The 23,007-nt window shown below is 37.6% G+C and overlaps 1 protein-coding gene and 1 pseudogene across 2 annotated transcripts in view; one reads left to right on the top strand and one right to left on the bottom strand.

Annotated features, from left to right (window-relative positions):
• Window positions 1-20,095, top strand: part of ZNF626 (zinc finger protein 626) — a 38,834-nt gene extending 18,739 nt beyond the window's left edge. For both annotated transcript variants that reach the window (XM_031004017.3, XM_063701160.1), the window contains one exon: window positions 17,108-20,095. In XM_031004017.3, coding sequence (XP_030859877.2) covers window positions 17,108-18,252 — 1,145 coding nt within the window. In that variant the 3' untranslated portion in view covers window positions 18,253-20,095. The remainder of the gene's footprint in view (window positions 1-17,107) is intronic.
• Window positions 1-23,007, bottom strand: part of LOC115930172 (zinc finger protein 737-like) — a 206,499-nt pseudogene that overhangs the window by 49,569 nt on the left and 133,923 nt on the right.

The raw sequence follows: 23,007 nt of genomic DNA, 5'->3' as shown, positions 1-23,007 counted from the left end.
GCCTCAGCCTCCCAAGTAGCTGGGATTACAGGCATGTGCCACTATGCCTGGTAATTTTTGTGTTTTTAGTAGAGATCGGGTTTCATCACGTTGACAGACTGGTTGACCTGACCTCAGGTGATCCACCCGCCTCAGCCTCCCAAAGTGCGAGACTACAGGCATGAGCCACCGTGCCTGGCCTGACAAATTTTCGTAATGATACTTCCATGTGTTACACCAGATTTTATGAGTAAACATTTGTCTTATTGTTTGAAGTTCTGTATTAACATGTTTCTTCAGTGTAGTTTTTTTGTTTGTCGTTGTTTGTTGTTGCTGCTGCTGTTGTTGTTTTGAGAGGAAGTTTCGCTCTGTTGCTCAGGCTAAAGTGCACTGGCGCGATCTCAGCTCACTGCAACCTCCGCCTTCCAAGTTCAAGCCATTCTTCTGCCTCAGCCTCCCGAGTAGCTGGGACTACAGGGACGCCACCACCCCTGGCTAATTCTTGCATTATTATTCGAGATGGTGTTTCACCATATTGTTCAGGCTAATCTCAAACTCCTGACCTTGTGATCCGCCCACCTTGGCCTTCCAAAGTGCTGCAATTATAGTCATGAGCCACTGCGCCTGGTCTCAGTGTAGGTTTCTTAACAACAGTTTATTGTGCCTATTGGTTTTACTTATGTATTATAATTTTAGAGAATTTGCGATTCTGTTTGTACACTTTAAGTCCATTTGAGGTTTAAGAGATAAATTGCACGTGTCTATCACAATCAGATTACTTATGTGTGTGTGTGTTTATCTATAAATGTGACCTCAGTTTTAGTTATGGCTTATCTTATATTCTTAGCTGATTTTTGATGGTAGTTTTATCTTGTCTAAGTGAGTAGTCATGAAGATAGTCTTATTTTCAACATGGGTTTAATGATGAATATATATTTCCTTTTGTGAGAGAAACAGTTTTGTGATTTGAAGGTAATTTTCAAAAAAATTAATTCTGGATTTTTTTGTTTTTTTTTTTTTAAACATTGTTTTAAAAACACGTAACATAACATTTACCATCTTAAATTTATTGAAGTGTACATTTCAGGGCCAGGCATGGTTGTGGCTCTCTTCTGTAATCCCAGGATTTTGGGAGGCCAAGACATGAGGATTCCTGGAGCCCAGAAGTTTGAGACCAGCCTGGGGAACATATGAAGACCCCTTTCTATAAAAAAAAATAAGAGTCAGGCATCGTGGTGTGCAGCTGTGGTCCCAGCTACATGGGAGATTGAGCTGGAGTCAAAATTGTGCCACTACACTCCAGCTTGGGTGACAGAGTGAGACCCTGTCTCAAAATCAACAAGCTGTTCATTTCAGGCATGTTAAGTATATTCACATTGTTATGCAAAAGACTTCTAGAAATTTTACATCTTGCAAAACTAAAACTCAATACCCATGAAATAACAACTGCTAATTTTACCCTCTCTCCAGCCCTTGACAGACAAAATTTCCACTTTCTATTTTTATGATTTTGACTACTTAAGGTATCTCATATAAGTGGAATCATACAGTATCCATAATTTTGTTACTGGATTATTCAAGTGACATAATATTCTCAATGTTTATCTTAAAATGTGACAAGATTGTTTTATTTAAGGTGGAATAATATTCCATTTTATGTATATGTTACATTTTTTGACGTATTTTTAAATCAAGAGACATCTGGGTTGCTTCAGCCTTTTGGCTTTTTTGAATACTGGTATAATAAAGATAGATTGTCAAATATGTCTTCCAGGTCCTGTGTTGCTTTTTTTTTTTTGAGATGGAGTCTCACTCTGTCACCCACACTAGAGAGCAGTGGTGTGATCTCGTGTAACTGCAATCTCTGCCTTCTGGGTTCAAGCGATTCTCCTGCTTCAGCCTCCCAAGTAACTGGGATTTTAGGTGCCCACCACCATGCCCAGCTAGTTTTTTGTATTTTTAGTAGAGACAGGGACAGCCTGGTCTCAAACTCCTGGCCTCAGGTGATCTGCCCCCACCTTGGCCTCCCAAATTGCTAGGATTGTGGGCTTGAGCCACTGTGCCTGGCTTTTTTTACATATTTTGGATATAGATTTATAAATGAGAAACATTTATAACTTTTTAAAATAATGACTGCACCTTTGTTATCCACCAACATTCAACTTAAGTTTCATTTTTATTGCATCATCAACAGATTTGGTGTTTTTAAAAAAATTTATAGTGGTCATTCTAATGTGTGTGAGGTGATTTTGTTTGTCATTGTGGTTTTTTTTTTTCATTTCTCTATAAACTAGTAATTTTCTGTGTCCTTTCAAATGCTTTTTCTCATTTGTGTACTTTTCAAATAAAAATTTCATTTGTCCATTTCTAAATTAAGTTATTCAACTTCATTGTTTAGTTTTAAGGGTTGTTTATATATTTTGAATATTAATTTCTGTCACATGTAATATGCAAATGTTTTACCCATTTTCTAAGGGATGTTGTTACTCTTGAATTGTTTCTAATATGCAGAAATTTTGAAGTCTATTGTAAACTTTTCTGTTTCGTTTGTTGCTCAGGCATTTAATTTTGTATCTAAGAAAATTGTGCCAAGACCAGTGTCAAGTCTTTTTCCCATATTTTTTTTCTAAAAGATTTGTTAGTTATTTTATCTCTAAATATTTTATTAAAAATATATTTTTGTAACATTCAAGGAAATAATCCAACTTTATTTTATCGGTGTTGATATTCACTTTTCAACATCATTTTTTGAAGAGATTATTTTTCTCCATTTTGTACTCATGGCAACTTCGTGGAAGATCATTTCATCATATACAGAAGGGTTCATTTCTGAGCTCTCCATTCTGTTCTTTCATCTGTTTATCTTTGTGTCAGTATCACATTGTTTTTAACTCAAGATTTTATTGACATTTTGTGAAAAATGAAATTTTTTGACCCCTGAGCAAGAATATGTTGAAGAGTGTGTTTCATATACACAGTTTTGAATTTGCCAGTTTGACTTTTGCTTTTAATTCCTAGTTTCATTCAGTTTTTGTTAGAAAACACACAGTGTGTAATTTTAGTCTTTTTTAAATGATTGTTTTTGTTGTTTTGAGGCAAGATCTTACCGTCACCTCGTGTGGAGTGCAGTGGCATAATTTTGGCTCTCTGTAGCCTCAGCCTCCTGGTCTCAAGTGATCCTTTTACCTCAGTTTTCTGAGTAGCTAGGACTACAGATAATGCACTAGATGTCTGTGGTTTGTTTGTAGTGTTCGGATCTGACTACGTTGCCCAGGCTGGTCTTAAACTTTTGGCACCAATGGATCCTCTTACCTTGATCTCCTGAAGTGTTAGGATTATAGACAACAGCCATGGCACCCAATCAGTATTTTTGAATTTAATAAAACTTGGTATGTGTCCTAACAGAATACACCAGATGCAAATAAGAATATTTTGTATTATCTTGGTTTTGACTGGAAAGTTTTGTATGCATCTGTGAAGCCTAGTTGGTCTATAATATGGTTTGGATATCCATGTTCTCCAAACCTCATGCTGCAGTGTAAATCCTTAATGTTGGATGTAGGACCTGGTGGGACATGTTTGGGTCACAGGGGCAAATTTCTCATGAATGGCTGGTACATTTTCTTGGTAACCAAAAAGTTTACACTCTATTAATTCAAATGAGAGTAGGTTCCTTAAAAGAACCTGGCTCCTTCACCTCACACTTGCTCTGTCTCTTACCGTATAATACATCCAGTTACTCTTTATTTTTCACCATGATTGTAAGTTTCCTGAGATCTTCACCAGAAGCAGATGTTGACACACACTTCTTATACAGTCTGCCAAACTGTGAGCCAAATATACCCCTTTTCATTATAAATAACGTACTCTCAATTATTCCTCTATTTGCAAAATAATTAACATAGTCTATAATGTTTTCTAAGTTTTCTGTTTCTTATTTTTTAATCTGAATTTTCCATTTATTGCAAATGGGGTCTTGATGTCTACAATGATTATGTTGCTATGTATGTCTTCCTTCCCTTTTGTCAATATTTGCTTTATGTATTTTGGAGCCCGGATGTTATATACACATATACATATAGAAAGATAAATATTATAGTTATAGATTTCTGCTACATCAACTCACTTTGTCATAATATAATATCAGTCTTTGTCTCATAGCAGTACATGACTTAAAGCATGTTATGTCTAATTATGACTACTCCACTCAATTGTGGTTACTATTTTCATGGAATATATGTTTTTTCCATTCTGTTACTTCAGCCTATTTGACTGAATGCTAAAATGAGTCTCTTATAGGCAGCATACTGATTGCTTTTTAAAAAAACCACTCAGGCTTTCTATTTCTTTTTCTCTATATAATTTTATTTATTTATTTATTTATTTAGACATGCAGTTTTGCTCTTGTTGCCCAGGCTGCAGTGCAATGGTGCAATCTCAGTTCACTGCAGCCTCCACCTCCTGGGTTTAAGCAATTCTCCTGCCTCAGCCTCCAGAGTAGCTGGGATTACGGGCGCCCGCCACCATGCCCAGCTAATTGTTTTATATTTTTAGTAGAGACAGGGTTTCACCGTGTCGGCCAGGCTGGTCTTGAACTCCTGACTTCAGATGATCTGCCCATTTCGGCCTCCCAAAGTGCTGGGATTACAGGCATGAGCCACCACGCCTGGCCTCATTTATTTTTGAAATAGGGCCTCACTCTGTCAACCAGGCTGATTTGCATGTCTCACTACTATCCAGACCTCCCAAACTCAGATTATCCTCTCATTTTAGCCTCTCAAGTAGCTGGGTTACTAGTATGTGCCATCACACCCAGATAGCTTTTTTGTATTTTTTGTAGAGACAGAGTTTTGCCATGTTGCCCAGGCTGGTCTTGTACTCCTGAGATCAAGTGATCAGCCTATGCTGGCCTTCCAAAGTCCTAAGATTACATTTTATTTTATTAAGTAGTTTAATTAATTTATATTTAAAATGATTGCTTAAAGAAATGAAGTTGTTATTTCCAGTTATATTATTATTGTTTTGTGTGTTTCTAGTAGTTTTATTTTTCTCATTTCCTGTTTTACTTTCTTGATTTTTATTTAATTTTGTACTGGCATGCATTTTTTTTATTTTCTTTTGCATACTTTCTATAAATATTATCTTTGTAATCATCTTGAAAGCTGGAGATTACATACATCTTAAAGTTAAAACAATATGTTTTAATTTTATAACAACTTCAATTTAATACAAAAACTATGTCTCTACATTTTCCAGTTTTTATTGATATTAAAATTTATGTGGTATATTAACAAATTTAGGCAGAATTTTTTTTTTTTTTTGAGACAGAGTGTCACTCTGTTGTCCAGGCAGGAATGCAATGGCACAATCTTGGCTCACTGCAGCCTCCATCTCCCAAGTACAAGTGATTCTCCTGCCTCAGCCTCCTGTGTAGCTGGGATTACAGGTGTGCACCACTATGCCCGGCTAATTTCTGTATTTTTAGTAGAGACAGGGTTTCACCATGTTGGCCAGGCTGGTCTCGAAGTCCTGGCCTTGTGATTCCCCCCTTGGCCTTCCAAAGCACTGGGATTACAGGCATGAGCCACTGCGCCCAGCCGATTTATGCACATTTACATATTGTTTTTTATATTCTATAAAAGAACTTTAAAGGTTTTATGAATAATCATTTCGATTTTGTTTTTTGTTTTGTTTTGTTTTGTTTTTTGAGATTGAGTCTCACTCTATGGCCCAGGATGGAGTGCAGTGGGCACCATTGCACCGGGCCTTTTTTTTTTTATTTTTATTTTTTGACATGGAGTCTTTCTCTGTCACAGGCTGGAGTACCATGGCATGATTTTGGCTCATTACAATCTCCGCCACCTTGATTCAAGAAATTCTCCTGCCTTGTCCTCCTCAGTAGCTGGGACAACAGGAATGCGCCACCATGCCCAAATAATTTTTGCACTTTTAGTACAAACGGTGTTTCACCATGTTATTCAGGCTGGTCTTGGACTCCTGACCTCAGACAGTCCACCCACCTTGGCCTCCCAAAGTGTTGGGATTACAGGCGTGAGCCAGGGAGCACAACCCTGTATATTATATCTTGTAGGACTGTGCTAATGGTGATGAACAGTCTCAACTTTTATTTTGGAAAGTCTTTATTTTTATATTCTTTTTGAAGTAAAATAATTTTGAATTGAGTATTACTGGTTAGAAGTTTTTGTTGTTGTTACATCAAAATTTGGGAAGTTCTCAGCTTTTTTTTTTTTTTAAATCTTCAAGTAACCTCTGTATTACTTTACCTTATATTTTAAGAGTCCTTTCATGAATACATTGATCTACTTGTTTTACATCCCATGTTTTAATTTTTTTGTAATTTAATATTTTGTGTTATATATTTTTGGGAATGTCACATCACATTTAATTATGTGTTGATTTTTTAGTTTATATTATAATTGTATATAACAATATATTTTTTAGTTTATAATTGTATGTAACAATATTTAACTGTACAATTTAAGACAGTGAAGAGCAAAATTAAATACGAAAAAGGCATGTATCTATTGCCAATATAATTGTTTCTGTGTTTCTTTGCCTGTATAAATATTATCCCTGTAGCTTTGTGTCACTTGTATATTTGTTGTGTAGGTATGGTGTAACAGGTTTTTGTTTTTGGTTTTGGTTTTGGTTTTGGTTTTTTTGAGAGGGAATTTCACTCTTGTTATGCAGGCTGCAGTACAATGGTGGGATCTCAGCTCACTGAAACCTCCAACTTCTAGGTTCATGCCATTCTCCTACCTCAGCCTCCTGAGTAGCTGGGATTACAGGCATGTGCCACCACACCCAGCTAATTTTGTACTTTTAGTAGAGACAGGGTTTCACCATTTTGGTCAGGTTGGTCTCAAACTCCTGACCTCAGGTAGTCTGCCTGCCTCGGCCTCCCAAAGTGCTGGGATTACAGGCATGAGCCACTTCGCCTGGCCTGTAACAGTTTTTTTAATCCTGTCTAGGTGAGTAGTCATAAAATCTCTCCCAATTTCAACATCTATTTATTTGTGAATCTATATTAATTTTGTGCCAGAGAAACATTTTTGGATTTGAAGATAATTTAAAAACAATAATTACTCTGTATCTCTTTTAGATATTATTGTTTATTTTTACTTATGCGTTATGTGTCAAAAACACATAACAAAATTAACAATAAAATTTTCTAGGCTGGGCGCGGTGGCTTATGCCTGTAATCCCGTCACTTTCAAAGGCCGAGGTGGGTGGATCACAGTGTCAGAAGATTGAGACCATCCTGGCCAACATGGTGAAACCCTGTCTCTACTAAAATACAAAAAATTAGCCAGGCGTGGCGGCGCTCACCTGTAATTCCAGCTACTGAGAAGGCTGAGGCAGGGGAATCACTTAAACCCAGGAGGCGGAGGTTGCAGTGAGCTGAGATAATGCCACTGCAGTTTTGCCTGAGAGTTAGAGTGACAAGTATATATTTCTAAATATTCAGTTTGGTCATATTAATTATATTGACATTGTTATGCAACATCACTAGAATGTTTTTATCTTGCAAAGCTAAATCTCACTACACATTAAACAACTACCAATTCATCCAATTTCGTGGCACTTTTCAAACACCACTCTGTTTTCTGTTTCTAGGAGTATAACTGCTTTACATATCTCATATAATCTCTGTCTTTTTCTGGCTGGCTCATTTTATTTTGCATAATGTCATCAATATTTATCTTAATAGTTAGACTATTTTCTGCTATTTGAAAACTGAATGAGATTCCAGTATTTTTCTACCTACTGAATGATTTGATGACAGAAATTTGTATTGTTTTAACCTATTGGCTTTCAGTAACAATGCTGCAATAATTATGTGAAAGCTAACATATGTGCTGCATTCTGTTTTACTGTTCTACTTTTTCACTTTTATACTCATACCAAATTGTTTTAATTCTGTAGCTTTTTGATGTGTTTAGAAATCAGAAATTGTAATGCCTCCAACATTATTCCTTAAAGATTATTGAGTACTTTATTATCTCTTTAGATTCCATATACTTTTGGATTTGCTGTTTTTATTCAAATGTGCAATGAGAAATTTGAAAAATGGTGCATTAATTCTGTAGATTAAATTGAACAGTATAGACATCTTCACAATATTACTCCTTTTTCGATTGTTTGTTTTTGAGATGGAGTTAAATTCACCCACCTCGGCCTCCCAAAGTGCTGGGATTACAGGCCTGAGCCACTGCACCCAGCCCAGTTATTTCAACAAGTGCATGCTTAATACTGTGTTGTATCACTTCTAAATATTTTTAAATTTATCAATTATTTATATTATTGTTTCATACTCTAATTCCATTTTTTGTCACAGAAAGTGATCTATAAAATTTCAGTTTTAAAAAATGTGTTAAGGCTTTGTTTTTGGCCTAACAGGTGGTCTATAAAGAAGAAAGTTGTGTGAGGTATTGAGAAGGCTGTGTATCCTGATGTTGTTGAGGAGTGTTCTCTATACCTTCATTAGAAATAATTGTTTTTTACTGCCTTCTAGTCTTCTGTTTCCTTACTAATAATCTCTCTTGTTTTATTACAGAAAGTGGAGTATTGAAATATCCTACTATAATTATATTGCTCTCTTTGTGTTTATTCAGTTTTGTTAGTATTTGCTTTATATAGCTGAAACCCCAATATGAGACACACACACATAAATACACACATGTATATACAAATTTGTAATAGGTTCCCAGTGAATGAATCTAATGTCCTTCTTTGTCTTTTTTGAAGTTTTGACTTAAATACATTTTATAAAGTATGACCATTTTTTAACTTAACTTGTAGCTTGTGTAACATTATTTTGACCCCTTCTCCTCTTGTTTTGATAATATTTACATGAGGGAGGAGGAGCCAAGATGGCTGAATAGGAACAGCTCTGGTCAACAGCTCCCAGCATGAGTGACACAGAAGACGGGTGATTTGTGCATTTCCAACTGGGGTACTGGGTTCATCTCACTGGGGAGTGCCAGACAGTAGGCGCAGGATGGTGGGTGCAGCGCACTGTGCATGAGCCGAAGCAGGGCGAGGCATCGCCTCACCCAGGAAGTGCAAGGGATCAGGGAATTCCCTTTCCTAGTCAAAGAAAAGGGTGACAGATGGCAACTGGAAAATTTGGTCACTCCCACCCTAATACTGTGCTTTTCCAACAGGCTTAAAAAACGGCACACCAGGATATTATATTCCTCACCTGGCTCAGAGGGTCCTACGCCAACGGAGTCTCACTTATTGCTAGCACAGCAGCCTGAGATCAAACTGCAAGGCAGCAGCGAGGCTGGGTGAGGGGCGCCCACCATTGCTGAGTTAGTTGTTTGATTAGGTAAACAAAGCAGCCGGGAAGCTCAAACTGGGTGGAGCCCACCACAGCTCAAGGAGGCCTGCCTGCCTGCCTCTGTAGGCGCCGCCTCTGGGGGCAGGGCACAGACAAACAAAAAGACAGCAGTAACCTCTGCAGACTTAAATGTCCCTCTCTGACAGCTTTGAAGAGAGTAGTGGTTCTCCCAGCACGCAGCTTGAGATCTGAGAATGGGCAGACTGCCTTCTCAAGTGGTTCCCTGGCCCCCAAGTAGCCTAACTGGGAGGCACCCCCCAGTAGCGGTGTACTGACACCTGACACGGCCGGGTACTCCTCTGAGACAAAACTTCCAGAGGAACGGTCAGGCAGCAGCATCTGCGGTTCACCAAAATCCGCTGTTCTGCAGCCACCGCTGCTGATACCCAGGCAAACAGTGTCTGGAGTGGACCTTTAGCAAACTCCAACAGACCTACAGCTGAGGGTCCTGTCTGTTAGAAGGAAAACTAACAAGCAGAAAGGACATCCACACCAAAAACCCATCTGTACGTCACCATCATCAAAGACCAAAGGTAGATAAAACCACAAAGATGGGGAAAAAAACAGAGCAGAAAAACTGGAAACTCTAAAAATCAGAGTGCCTCTCCTCCTCCAAAGGAATGCAGCTCCTCACCAGGAACAGAACAAAGCTCGATGGAGAATGACTTTGACGAGTTGAGAGAGGGCTTCAGACGATCAAACTACTCCAAGCTACAGGAAGAAATTCGAACCAATGGCAAAGAAGTTAAAAGCTTTGAGAAAAAAATTAGACGAATGGATAACTAGAATAACCAATGCAGAGAAGTCCTTAAAGGACCTGATGGAGCAGAAAACCAAGGCACGAGAGCTACGTGACGAATGCAGAAGCCTCTGTAGCCGATGCGATCAACTGGAAGAAAGGATATCAGCGATGGAAGATGAATGAAATGAAGCAAGAAGAGAAGTTTAGAGAAAAAAGAATAAAAAGAAATGAACCAAGCCTCCAAGAAATATGGGACTATGTGAAAAGACCAAATCTACATCTGATTGGTGTACCTAAAAGTGACGGGGAGAATGGAACCAAGTTGGAAAACACTCTGCAGGATATTATCCAGGAGAACTTCCCCAATCTAGCAAGGCAGACCAACATTCAAATTCAGGAAATATAGAGAACGCCACAAAGATACTCCTTGAGAAGAGCAACTCCAAGACACATAATTGTCAGATTCACCAAAGTTGAAATGAAGGAAAAAATGTTAAGAGAAGCCAGAGAGAAAGCTCAGGTTACCCACAAAGGGAAGCCCAGCAGACTAACAGCTGATCTCTCGGCAGAAACTCTGCAAGCCAGAAGAGAGTGGGGATCAATATTCAACATTCTTAAAGAAAAGAATTTTCAACCCAGAATTTCATATCCAGCCAAACTAAGCTTCATAAGTGAAGGAGAAATAAAATACTTTACAGACAAGCAAATGCTGAGAGATTTCATCACCACCAGGCCTGCCCTAAAAGAGCTCCTGAAGGAAGCACTAAACATGGAAAGGAACAACTGGTACCAGCCACTGCAAAAACATGCCAAATTGTAAAGACCATCAAGGCTAGGAAGAAACTGCATCAACTAACGAGAAAAGCAACCAGCTAACATCATAATGACAGGATCAAATTCACACATAACAATATAAACTTTAAATGGGCTAAATGCTCCAATTAAAAGACACAGACTGGCAAATTGGATAAAGAGTCAAGACCCATCAGTGTGCTGTATTCAGGAAACCCATCTCACGTGCAGGGACACACATAGGCTCACAATAAAGGGATGGAGGAAGATCTACCAAGCAAATAGAAAACAAAAAAAAGGCAGGGGTTGCAATCCTAGTCTCTGATAAAACAGACTTTAAACCAACAAAGATCAAAAGAGACAAGGCCATTACATAATGGTAAAGGGATCAATTCAACAAGAAGAGCTAACTATCCTAAATATATATGCACCCAATACAGGAGCACCCAGATTCATAAAGCAAGTTCTTAGTGACCTACAAAGAGACTTAGACTCCCACACAATAATAATGGGAGACTTTAACACTGCACTGTCAACGTTAGACAGATCAACGAGACAGAAAGTTAACAAGGATACCCAGGAATTGAACTCAGCTCTGCACCAAGTGGACCTAATAGACATCTACAGAACTCTCCACTGCAAATCAACAGAATATACATTCTTTTCAGCACCACACCACACCTACTCCAAAATTGACCACATAGTTGGAAGTAAAGCACTCCTTAGCAAATGTAAAAGAACAGAAATTATAACAAACTGTCTCTCAGACCACAGTGCAGTCAAACTAGAACTCAGGATTAAGAAACTCACTCAAAACCGCTCAACTACCTGGAAACTGAACAACCTGCTCCTGAATGACTACTGGGTACATAATGAAATGAAGGCAGAAATAAAGTTGTTCTTTGAAACCAACAAGAACAAAGACACAACATACCAGAATCTCTGGGACACATGCAAAGCAGTGTGTAGAGGGAAATTTATAGCACTAAATGCCCACAAGAGAAAGCAGGAAAGATCTAAAATTGACACCCTAACACCACAATTAAAAGAACTAGAGAAGCAAGAGCAAACATTCAAAAGCTAGCAGAAAGCAAGAAATAACTAAGATCAGAGCAGAACTGAAGGAAATAGAGACACAAAAAACCCTTCAAAAAATCAATGAATCCAGAAGCTGGTTTTTCGAAAAGATCAACAAAATTGATAGACCACTAGTAAGACTAATAAAGAAGAAAAGAGAGAAGAATCAAATAGACAATAAAAAATGATAAGGGGATATCACCACCGATCCCACAGAAATACAAACTACCATCAGAGAATACTATAAACACCTCTACACAAATAAACTAGAAAATCTAGAAGAAATGGATAAATTCCTTGACACATACATCCTCCCAAGACTAAGCCAGGAAGAAGCTGAATCTCTGAATAGACCAATAACAGGCTCTGAAATTGAGGCAATAATCAATAGTTTACCAATCAAAAAAAGTTCAGGACCAGATGGATTCACAGCCGAATTCTACCAGAGGTACCATTCCTTCTGAAACTATTCCAACCAATAGAAAAAGAGGGAATCCTCCCTAACTCATTTTATGAGGCCAGCATCATCCTGATACCAAAGCCTGGCAGAGACACAACAAAAAAAGAGAATTTAGACCAATATCCTTGATGAACATTGATGCAAAAATCCTCAATAAAATACTGGCAAACCAAATCCAGCAGCACATCAAAAAGCTTATCCACCATGATCAAATGGGCTTCATCCCTGGGATGCAAGGCTGGTTCAACATACGCAAATCAATAAACGTACTCCAGCATATAAACAGCACCAAAGACAAAAACCACATGATTATCTCAATAGATGCAGAAAAGGCCTTTCACAAAATTCAACAACACTTCATACTAAAACCTCTCAATAAATTAGGTATTGATGGGTCTTATCTCAAAATAATAAGAGCTATCTATGACAAACCCACAGCCAATATCATACTGAACGGGCAAAAACTGGAAGCATGCCCTTTGAAAACAGGCACAAGACAGGGATGCCCCCTCTCACCACTCCTATTCAACATAGTGTTGGAAGTTCTGGCCAGGGCAATCAGGCAGGAGAAGGAAATAAAGTGTATTCAATTAGGAAAAGAGGAAGTCAAATTGTCCCTGTTTGCAGATGACATGATTGTATATCTAGAAAACCCCATTGTCTCAGCCCAAAATCTCCTCCAGCTGATAAGCAACTTCAGCAAAGTCTCAGGATACAAAATCAATGTACAAATGTCGCAAGCATTCTTATACACCAATAACAGACAAACAGAGAGCCAAATCATGAGTGAACTCCCGTTCACAATTGCTTCAAAGAGAATAAAATACCTAGGAAACCACCTTACAAGGGACATGAAGGACCTCTTCAAGGAGAACTACAAACCACTGCTCAATGAAATAAAAGAGGATACAAACAAATGGAAGAATATTCCATGCTCATGAATAGGAAGAATCAATATCGTGAAAATAGCCATACAGCCCAAGGTAATTTATAGATTCAATGCCATCCCCATCAAGCTTCCAATGACTTTCTTCACAGAATTGGAAAAAACTACTTTAAAGTTCATATGGAACCAAAAAAGAGCCCGCATCGCCAAGTCAATCCTAAGCCAAAAGAATAAAGCTGGAGGCATCACACTACCTGACTTCCAACTATACTACAAGGCTACAGTAACCAAAACAGCATGGTACTGGTACTAAAACAGAGATATAGACCAATGGAACAGAACAGAGCCCTCAGAAATAATGCCACATATGTACAACTATCTGACCTTTGACAAACCTGACAAAAACAAGCAATGGGGAAAGGATTCCCTATTTAATAAATGGTGCTGGGAAAACTGGCTAGCCATATGTAGAAAGGTGAAACTGGATCCCTTCCTTACACCTTATACAAAAATTAATTCAAGATGGATTAAAGACTTAAATGTTAGACCTAAAACCATAAAAACCCTAGAAGAAAACCTAGGCATTACCATTCAGGACATAGGCATGGGCAAGGGCTTCATGTCTAAAACACCAAAAGCAATGGCAACAAAAGCCAAAATTGACAAATGGGATCTAATTAAACTAAAGAGCTTCTGCACAGTAAAAGAAACCACCATCAGAGTGAACAGGTAACCTACAGAATGGGAGAAAATTTTTGCAACCTACTCATCTGACAAAGGGCTAATATCCAGAATCTACAATGAACTCGAACAAATTTACAAGAAAAAAACAAACATCCCCATCTTTTTGATGGGCGAAGGATATGAACAGACACTTCTCAAAAGAAGAGACATTTATGCAGCCAAAAAACACATGAAAAAATGCTCATTATCACTGGCCATCAGAGAAATGCAAATCAAAACCACAATGACATACCATCTCACACCAATTAGAATGGCAATCATTAAAAAGTCAGGAAACAACAGGTGCTGGAGAGGATGTGGAGAAATAGGAACGCTTTTACACTGTTGGTGGGACTGTAAACTAGTTCAACCATTGTGGAAGTCAGTGTGGCGATTCCTCACGGAGCTAGAACTAGAAATACCATTTGACCCAGCCATCCCATTACTGGGTATATACCCAAAGGATTATAAATCGTGCTGCTATAAAGACACATGCACACGTATGTTTATTGCGGCACTATTCACAATAGCAAAGACTTGGAACCAACCCAAATGTCCAACAACGATAGACTGGATTAAGAAAATGTGGCACATATACACCATGGAATACTATGCAGCCATAAAAAATGATGAGTTCGTGTCCTTTGTAGGGACATGGATGAAACTGGAAACCATCATTCTCAGCAAACTATCACAAGGACAAAAAACCAAACACTGCATGTTCTCACTCATAGGTGGGAATTGAACAATGAGAACACATGGACACAGGAAGGGAAACATCACACACCGGGGACTGTTGTGGCGTCGGAGGCGGGGGGAGGGATAGCATTGGGAGATATACCTAATGCTAAATGACAAGTTAATGGGTGCAGCACACCAACATGGCACATGTATACATATGTAACAAACCTGCACATTGTGCACATGTACCCTAAAACTTAAAGTATAATAATAATAAAATTTTAAACATATATTTTCATGAAATTCTACTTCCATCTTGCCACTTTCAGTCTTTTTTTGTCATTAGATCTCAACTCACTCCTGTAGAAAGGCAAGGTGACTCTTGATTTTTAAAATTTTTTAATAAACCTGTTTATTGAAAGTATATCTCTTGATTGGAAAGATAATTATATATATTTAAATGGTTTTATGAAAGAGAAAAACTTACTGATGTTATTTTATTTGTTTTATTTGCTTCTTATATCTTTGTCTCTCCTTTTCTCTTTCTGTGGTTTTTGTGGTTTTTTGCTTTTTGTATTGGTATGCTTCCAGGATTTTTTAAATTTTCTTTTGTGTATCCATACAAATATTTTCTTAGCAGTACCTTGGGGGATTACATAAAACCTCTAAAAGATCCAGCAATATATTTGAATGTGGTAAAAAATAAACTTCAGTTGAATACAAAAATTCTTCATCATTACATCTGCCTACATACAGCTCCTAAAATTCTCTTCTTATGATTTTTGAAGTTTTGCTTGTATGTGTGTTATAAATATCTTTGTGTGTATCCTAGTTTGTTTCTTCAGCTTTTTCATGTTTACATCATTTTTCCTTTTAAGAAATTTTTCAATTATTTTTTGAATTTTTTATATCCACAATTTTTGTTTTTTGCTATTTCAGTATTTCTTATTATTATCCTTATTTTTATCTTCAGTACTTGTCTGTTTCACTTACCTAATGTTATTCAAATTTATTTATTTAGTTAGTTTTTCTGAGATGGAGTCTTTTTCTGTCACCCAGGCTCTGGAGTGCAGTGGCGCCATCTCAGCTCATAGCTACCTCTGCCTCCCGAGTTCAAGCAATTCTCCGGCCTCTGTCTCCCAAGTAGCTGGGGTTACAGGTGGCTGCCAGCATTCCAGCTAATTTTTTTGTATTTTTAGCAGAGACGGGTTTTTACCATGTTGGCCAGGCTAATTTTGAACTCCTGACCTCAAATTAGGAGGCCAAGGTGGCCTCCTAAGTTGCTGCGATTACAGGCATGAGCCATTGCACCCAGCCTATTTTATTTTTGAGACAGTCTTGCTCTGTCACCCAGTCTGAAGTGCAGTGGTACAATATTCACTCACTGCAACCGTCCCCTCCCAGGTTCAAGCAATTCTTGTGTTGTGTGTCAGCCTCCCAAGTAGCTGGGATTACAGGCACATGCCACCGTGCCCGGCTAGTTTTTGTATTTTTAGTAGATACAGGGTTTCACCATGTTGGCCAGGCTGGTCTCAAATTCTCACCTAATGCGGTTTTCCTACCTTGGCCTCCTAGTGTGTTGGGATTCCAGGAATGAGCCACTAAGCTTGACCTGTACAACTTATTGGGAATTTTTAAAATTACCTTATATACATTTTATGGTTGCTTTAAAAATTTTATAACTTTTTGATGGGATTGTGTTGCTCTAATATTTTGTATTTATTGTAATCTTTGAGATTTTTACATTAACAAAATGCTACCTGTTACAATCTTTATAATATAGCTGTGTCCTGGCATAGTCTGAAATCAATTGTCTTAACTAGAGATTCTGGGAATCTCAGCTCACTGTAACCTCCACCTCCCAGGTTCAAGCAGTTCTCTGCCTCAGCCTTCTGAGTAGCTGGGATTACAGGTGCCCCATCACCACACCCAGCTAATTTTTTGTAATTTTAGTACAGATTGAATTTCATCATCTTTGCCAAGATGGTCTTGAACTCCTGACCTTTTGATCCACCCACGTCAGCCTCCCAACGTGCTGGGACTACAGGCGTGTGTCACCCCAGCCAGTCAACAATTTACTTTTAAAGGCACAATGTTATACTGGAGAGCAAAACCAGCTGTGTTGTGTATAAGTAACAGACTTTTCTATTTCCTCTATTTGGCCATTTGCATTGTGCTCACCTGGGGCCCTTCACAACTTATTTATAAATTTTTTACAAATGTATTTTGATCAGTATGTTTTTGTTAAATTCATATGTCCAGGAAGAAATTACAGCTTGTGGTATTTTCCTGTGTCATCTTGCTTATGTAGTTTGTATAAAACTATACAAACTACATATATTTATTTCTATTTATCTGAGTCTACCAATTGAAGTAATGTGTTTTTATTGTTTCTTTCAGTAATGTGTTCTCATTTTGCCCAAGACCTTTGGCCAGAGCAGAGCATAAAAGATTCTTTCCAAAAAGTGGTACTGAGAAGATATGAAAAATGTGAACATGGCAATTTACAGTTAAAAAAAGGATGTATAAGTGTGGATGAGTGTAAGGTGCACAAAGAAGGTTATAATGAACTTAACCAATGTTTGACAACTACCCCAAGAAAAATATGTCAATGTGATAATTATGTGAAAGTCCTTCATCAATTTTCAAATTCAAACGGACAAAAGAGAGGACATACTGGGAAAAAACCTTTCAAATATATAGAATGTGGCAAAGCTTTTAAGCAGTTCTCAACTCTTACTACACATAAGAAAATTCATACTGGAGGGAAACCCTACAAATGTGAAGAATGTGGCAAAGCCTTTAACCACTCTTGTAGCCTTACTAGACATAAGAAAATTCATACTGGAGAGAAACCCTACAAATGTGAAGAATGTGGCAAAGCCTTTAAGCACTCCTCCACTCTTACTACACATAAGAGAAATCATACTGGAGAGAAACCCTACAAGTGTGGTAAATGTGGCAAAGCCTTTATGTCATCCTCAACCCTTAGTAAACATGAGATAATTCATACAGAAAAGAAACCCTACAAATGTGAAGAATGTGGCAAAGCCTTTAAGTACTCCTCTACCCTTACTACACATAAGAGAATTCATACTGAAGACAAACCCTACAAATGTGAAGAATGTGGCAAAGCCTTCAAGCGGTCTTCAGACCTTACTACACATAAGATAATTCATACTGGAGAGAAACCCTACAAATGTGAAGAATGTGGCAAAGCTTTTAAGTACTCCTCTAACCTTACTACACATAAGAAAATTCATACTGGAGAGAGACCGTACAAATGTGAAGAATGTGGCAAAGCCTTCAACCAGTCCTCAATCCTTACTACACATAGGAGAATTCATACTGGAGAGAAATTCTACAAATGTGAAGAATGTGGCAAAGCTTTTAAGCAGTTCTCTAACCTTACTACGCATAAGAAAATTCATACTGGAAAAAAACCCTACAGATATGAAGAATGTGGCAAAGCCTTTAAGCACTCCTCTAAACTTACTACACATAAGAGATTTCATACTGGAGAGAAACCCTACAGATGTGAATAATGTGGCAAAGCTTTTCACCTATCCTCACACCTTACTACACATAAGATAATTCATACTGGAGAGAAACTGTGTGAATGTGATGAATGGGGAAAATCTTTTAACCAGCCCTCAATTTCTAACTATGAGAATTGATATGGAATATAAACCCTACAAATATAAAGAATGTGACAAATTTTTTAAGGAACTTCTCAACCTTTATTACACATAATTCATACTGGAAAGAAACCCTACAAGTGTGAAGAATGTGGCAAAGCATATATCAAGTTCTTTTTTTTTTTTTTTTTGAGATGGAGTTTCAACTCTTGTCACCCAGGCTGGTGTGCAATAGCACAATCTCGGCTCACTGCAACCTCCGCCTTCTGGGTTCAATCCATTCTCCTGCCTCAACCTCCCAAGTAAGGGGGATTACAGGTGCCCACCCCCATGCCCAGCTAACTTTTGTATTTTTAGTAGAGACAAGGTTACACCATGTTTGTCAGGCTGGTATCCAACCCCTGACCTCACATGATCCACCCACCTCAGCCTCCTAAAGTGTTGCAATTACAGGCATGAGCCACCATCCCTGGCCACAAGTTCTTAATTCTTAAGAGACATGGTGATAATTCATTCTGAAGAGGAACTCTACAAACCTGAAAGATGTGACAGTGCTTTTATCAACACCTCCATCCTTTCTATACATAAAAAGTTTATACTAGTGTGAAACCCTAGAAATATATAAAATGTGAAACAGCCTTTATATGGTTGCCACATTTGATAGTAAGATAATTCATACTGGCAAAATTCCTACAAGCATGAAGAATGTGGCAAAACCTTTAATCAATGTGTACACCTTATTTTGCAGGAAAGCTATTATCCTTGAGAAAAATTGTACAAATACAAAGAATATGGAAAACCCATTAATGCCTACTCACATCTTACTCAACATAAGAAGGTTCATAGTTAATGAAAGCATTAAAAGTGCAATTACGGTCAAAAAAATCTTTCAGAAAATATAAGCCTTTAAAGTGAAGAAGAGTATTTATTCTGAAGACAACCATTACAAATATACAGGAGGTTTATTACACACATTTTGTGCTAGAGGAAAATCCTGAAGCAGTTGCTCAAGCTTTGCTCAACATCAGAGAACTTATATTGGAGAAGAGTCCTGCAAATGTAATGAATTTGGAAACACTTTAAAAAAAAAAAAAACTACAACTTAGAAAACAGCAGAGTTTATACTAAAATATATTTTTGCAGATGCAGTAAACATGAAAAAATATTTAATTCAAAATTAATTGTACGTAAATATCAGAATTTACAGAATAACTAAGGCACTGACACTTCAGACATTACATTAAATAAGTGTTGAGTATATAAATGAATTCACAACTGAAGTTGTTAAATTTGTATATAAATTTGTATAAATTAGTATATAACTTTAAAAGATTTTTTGAAGCTTTGTAATTACATTGAAAGTATATTTGTTTCCTTGAAAACAATTTTTTTGAAAAGTGAATAATGATGTAATACAGCTTTCAAATTATGCTGTTACTTTATTATATTCACGTGAAAGTATGTGATCAATTGTTGCTGCATCAGAGATATTAGAGATTCTTTATTAGTTGGGCATTCTTTATGACCTTTTCTATAAAAGAGTAAGGACATTAAAATGTAAGATGCATGACGAAAATATAAGTGGAGAGGCTCATTGTAGTTAACCTGTATTAAGTAATGTTTAAGGTAGGTGTTCAGGATAATACTTTTCTACATTATACTGAGAGAAAGAAATTATAAATTAAAGTATATCAATTATTGTATTTTACTAATTTTACTGTTATGTAATAAAATGCAATATATTTAAAAATTGTTAGATTATGTGTGAACTTAACTTATATTTTATTTACTTATTTAACTTTTCTTTTGAGATGGAGTCTTGCTCTGTCACCCAGGCTGGAGGGCAGCAGTGCAATCTCAGCACAATGACTGCAACCTCCGCCTCCCAAGTTCAAGAAATTCTCCTGCCTCAGCCTCCCGAGTAGTGGCGACTACAGGTGCGTGACACCACGCCTGGCTAATTTTTATATTTTTAATAGACACGGGGTTTCCCCATATTGGTCAGGCTAGTCTCAAACTCCTGAGCTCAAGCGATCCACCCACCTCGGGCTCTCAAAGTGTTGGGATTATAGGTGTGAGCCAATATGTCCAGCCTAATTTTTTTTTTTTTTTTTTTACCATCTTAAAACTATTGTGCATTTAATGAAGCATTATTATGCCACTAACTTTAACCTATCCGGCCTTACTCAATGGTGTAAGCAAAAGATGGAAGAAGTATACTATTTGGTATATAGTGGAATGTCATCACTAGTAATCACTTTGCCAGTAAACTGCAAATGAAGAATATTGTTCCCGTTAGTTAAATTTTTAATCTTTTTTCTTAATTTATTATTACTTTTTGTGAGTATATAGTATGTGTATATATGTCTTATAGAGAATATTTTGATTCAGGCATACAATATGTAGTAATTACATTAGGGTAAATAAGGTATCTATCACCTCTAGCATTTATCCTTTCTATTCCAAACAGTGTAATTATACACTTTTAGTTACTTGTAAATGTCCAATTAAATTGTAATTGACTACAGGGTGATTTTTATGGTCATAATAAAAATTATACAGAAATATAAATAGAATATGGGCTGGACGCAGTGGCTCATGCCTGTAATCCCAGCACTTTGGTAGGCGACGTCGGGCAGATCATGAGGTCAGGAGTTCAAGACCAGCCTGACCAACATTGTGAAACTCTCTCTCTACTAAAACTACAAAAATTAGTTGGGCATGGTGGTGCACCCGTATTTCTAGCTACTCGGGAAGCTGAGGCAGGAGAATGGCTTGAACCTGGGAGGTGGAGGTTTCAGTGAGCTGAGATAGCACCACTACACTCCAGCCTGGGTGACAGAGGGACACTCCATCTCAAAAAGAAAAAAAGCCAGGGACAGTGGCTCACACCTGTAATCCCAGCACTTTGGGAGGCCCAGGCAGGTGGGTCATGAGGTCAGGAGATCAAGACCATCCTGGCTAACACGTTGAAACCCTGTCTCTACTAAAAATAAATTAGCTGGGCATGGTGCTGGGCGCCTGTAGTCCCAGCTACTCCAGAGGCTGAGGCGGGAGAATGGTATAACCCAGGAGGCGGAGGTTGCAGTGAGCCGAGATCGTGCCACTGCACTCCAGCCTGGGCAACAGAGCAAGAGTCCGTCACACACACAAAAAAGAAAAAATACGGCCATGTGCAGTGTCTCATGCCTGTTATCCCAGCAATTTCGGAGGCTGAGGCAGGTGGGTTGCCTGAGCTCAGGAGTTCAAGACCAGCCTCGCCAATGTGGTGAAACCCTGTCTCTACTAAAAATAGAAAAATTAGCCAGCCATGGTGGTGCACACCTGGAGGCTGAGGTAGGAGAATCACTTGAACTTGGGAGGTGGAGATTGCAGTGAGCCAAGATTGCGCTGCTGCACTCCAGCCTGGGTGACAGAGTGATGAGACTCCTCAAAAGAAAAAAAATTACATTTCTGAGTCCTGAAAAATTATTAATAAATATTTGTTATATAGTTTCTTTGAACATGTGGTCTCTCTGCCTGCAAACGTAAAGACTTAATTTTCATAGAGTGAAATATACACATATTCCTCTGAAGATAAACCTTAGGTGTAAGAAAATTATGAAGTGAGTGTGTTTGGTGAACATGCATTTGTACATATTTTCAGAAGAAAACACAATTATTGGAACAAAATAAGTTTTTAGGTGATTAATGGAAAACTAAATACCTTGAATATGCTGAAAGCAAATGTATACTTTCTGCTTTGTATTGAATTTATTAATATAAAATTTTATGGCTTATGGCTCGGATTCTCCCCAGAATCTGTGTATTAAAGCACAGGCAACTTTGTCTCCAGAAATAACACTCTTGAGTACAACAACAAAAGCCCTCTTCAAACACACACAAAAAATTATTTTTAACGCTTATTTTAATAAAAATTTAACCAAAATGGAATAATTGGATACATTTTTATTGTTCTATGTGTGTTGTGAATGTATAAAATGACACATAAAGGAATAATAATTTAAGCCAGAAAAAAAGATGTTAGTTAATATTTGTAATGAATAAAACTGGAAAGTAGTTATTATTTGCAGATGACATTTTTGTTTATGTAGATAACAAAAGCAGTAGAAAGACTATTTTAAAAGTGTATTCAGGTGGGTAGGCAACATTTTAAGATAATACCCTGGATTCCCAGTCTGTTGCACACCTGCTGTGTAATACTCTCGAGTGTAAAAAAGTGTGTGACTGTGGTGGGACATCACTCATGAAATTAGGTTACTCATCTGTTGACTTTGTGTTTACCAAAATGGAGATTATCCCGATTGTGCTAAACTTAATCAGAAGTGCTTTTAAGAGAAAGAGACACATCATAGAAAACACCCCTGCTGGCCTGAAAGTAAGTAACTTCTAGGTGAGCCATGTTGTAAGCTGCTTATGGTGGCCACATGGCAGGAAACGTATATTGTCATCATTTCTACCTTCTGCATGTTGCTTCCAGTAGGGAGAATAAGAGGATCCTATGGCAGAGGGAAAAAAAGGGAATCTCATTCATGCAAGAAATAATCACCTCTCACCTGGGATAGCTTAAGAAAAACAGGAGACCACAACAGGATGACATTAATGAAAGGAAAAAGGTAACCTGGGTAAAAGTGCTCACTGGCATTATGGAACTACATTTAG

Source organism: Gorilla gorilla, chromosome 20 (genome assembly GCF_029281585.2).
Source record: "Gorilla gorilla gorilla isolate KB3781 chromosome 20, NHGRI_mGorGor1-v2.1_pri, whole genome shotgun sequence".
NCBI lineage: Eukaryota > Metazoa > Chordata > Mammalia > Primates > Hominidae > Gorilla > Gorilla gorilla.
The sequence above is the reverse complement of the archived record's forward strand: the minus strand, read 5'-3'. Positions and strand labels throughout refer to the sequence as shown.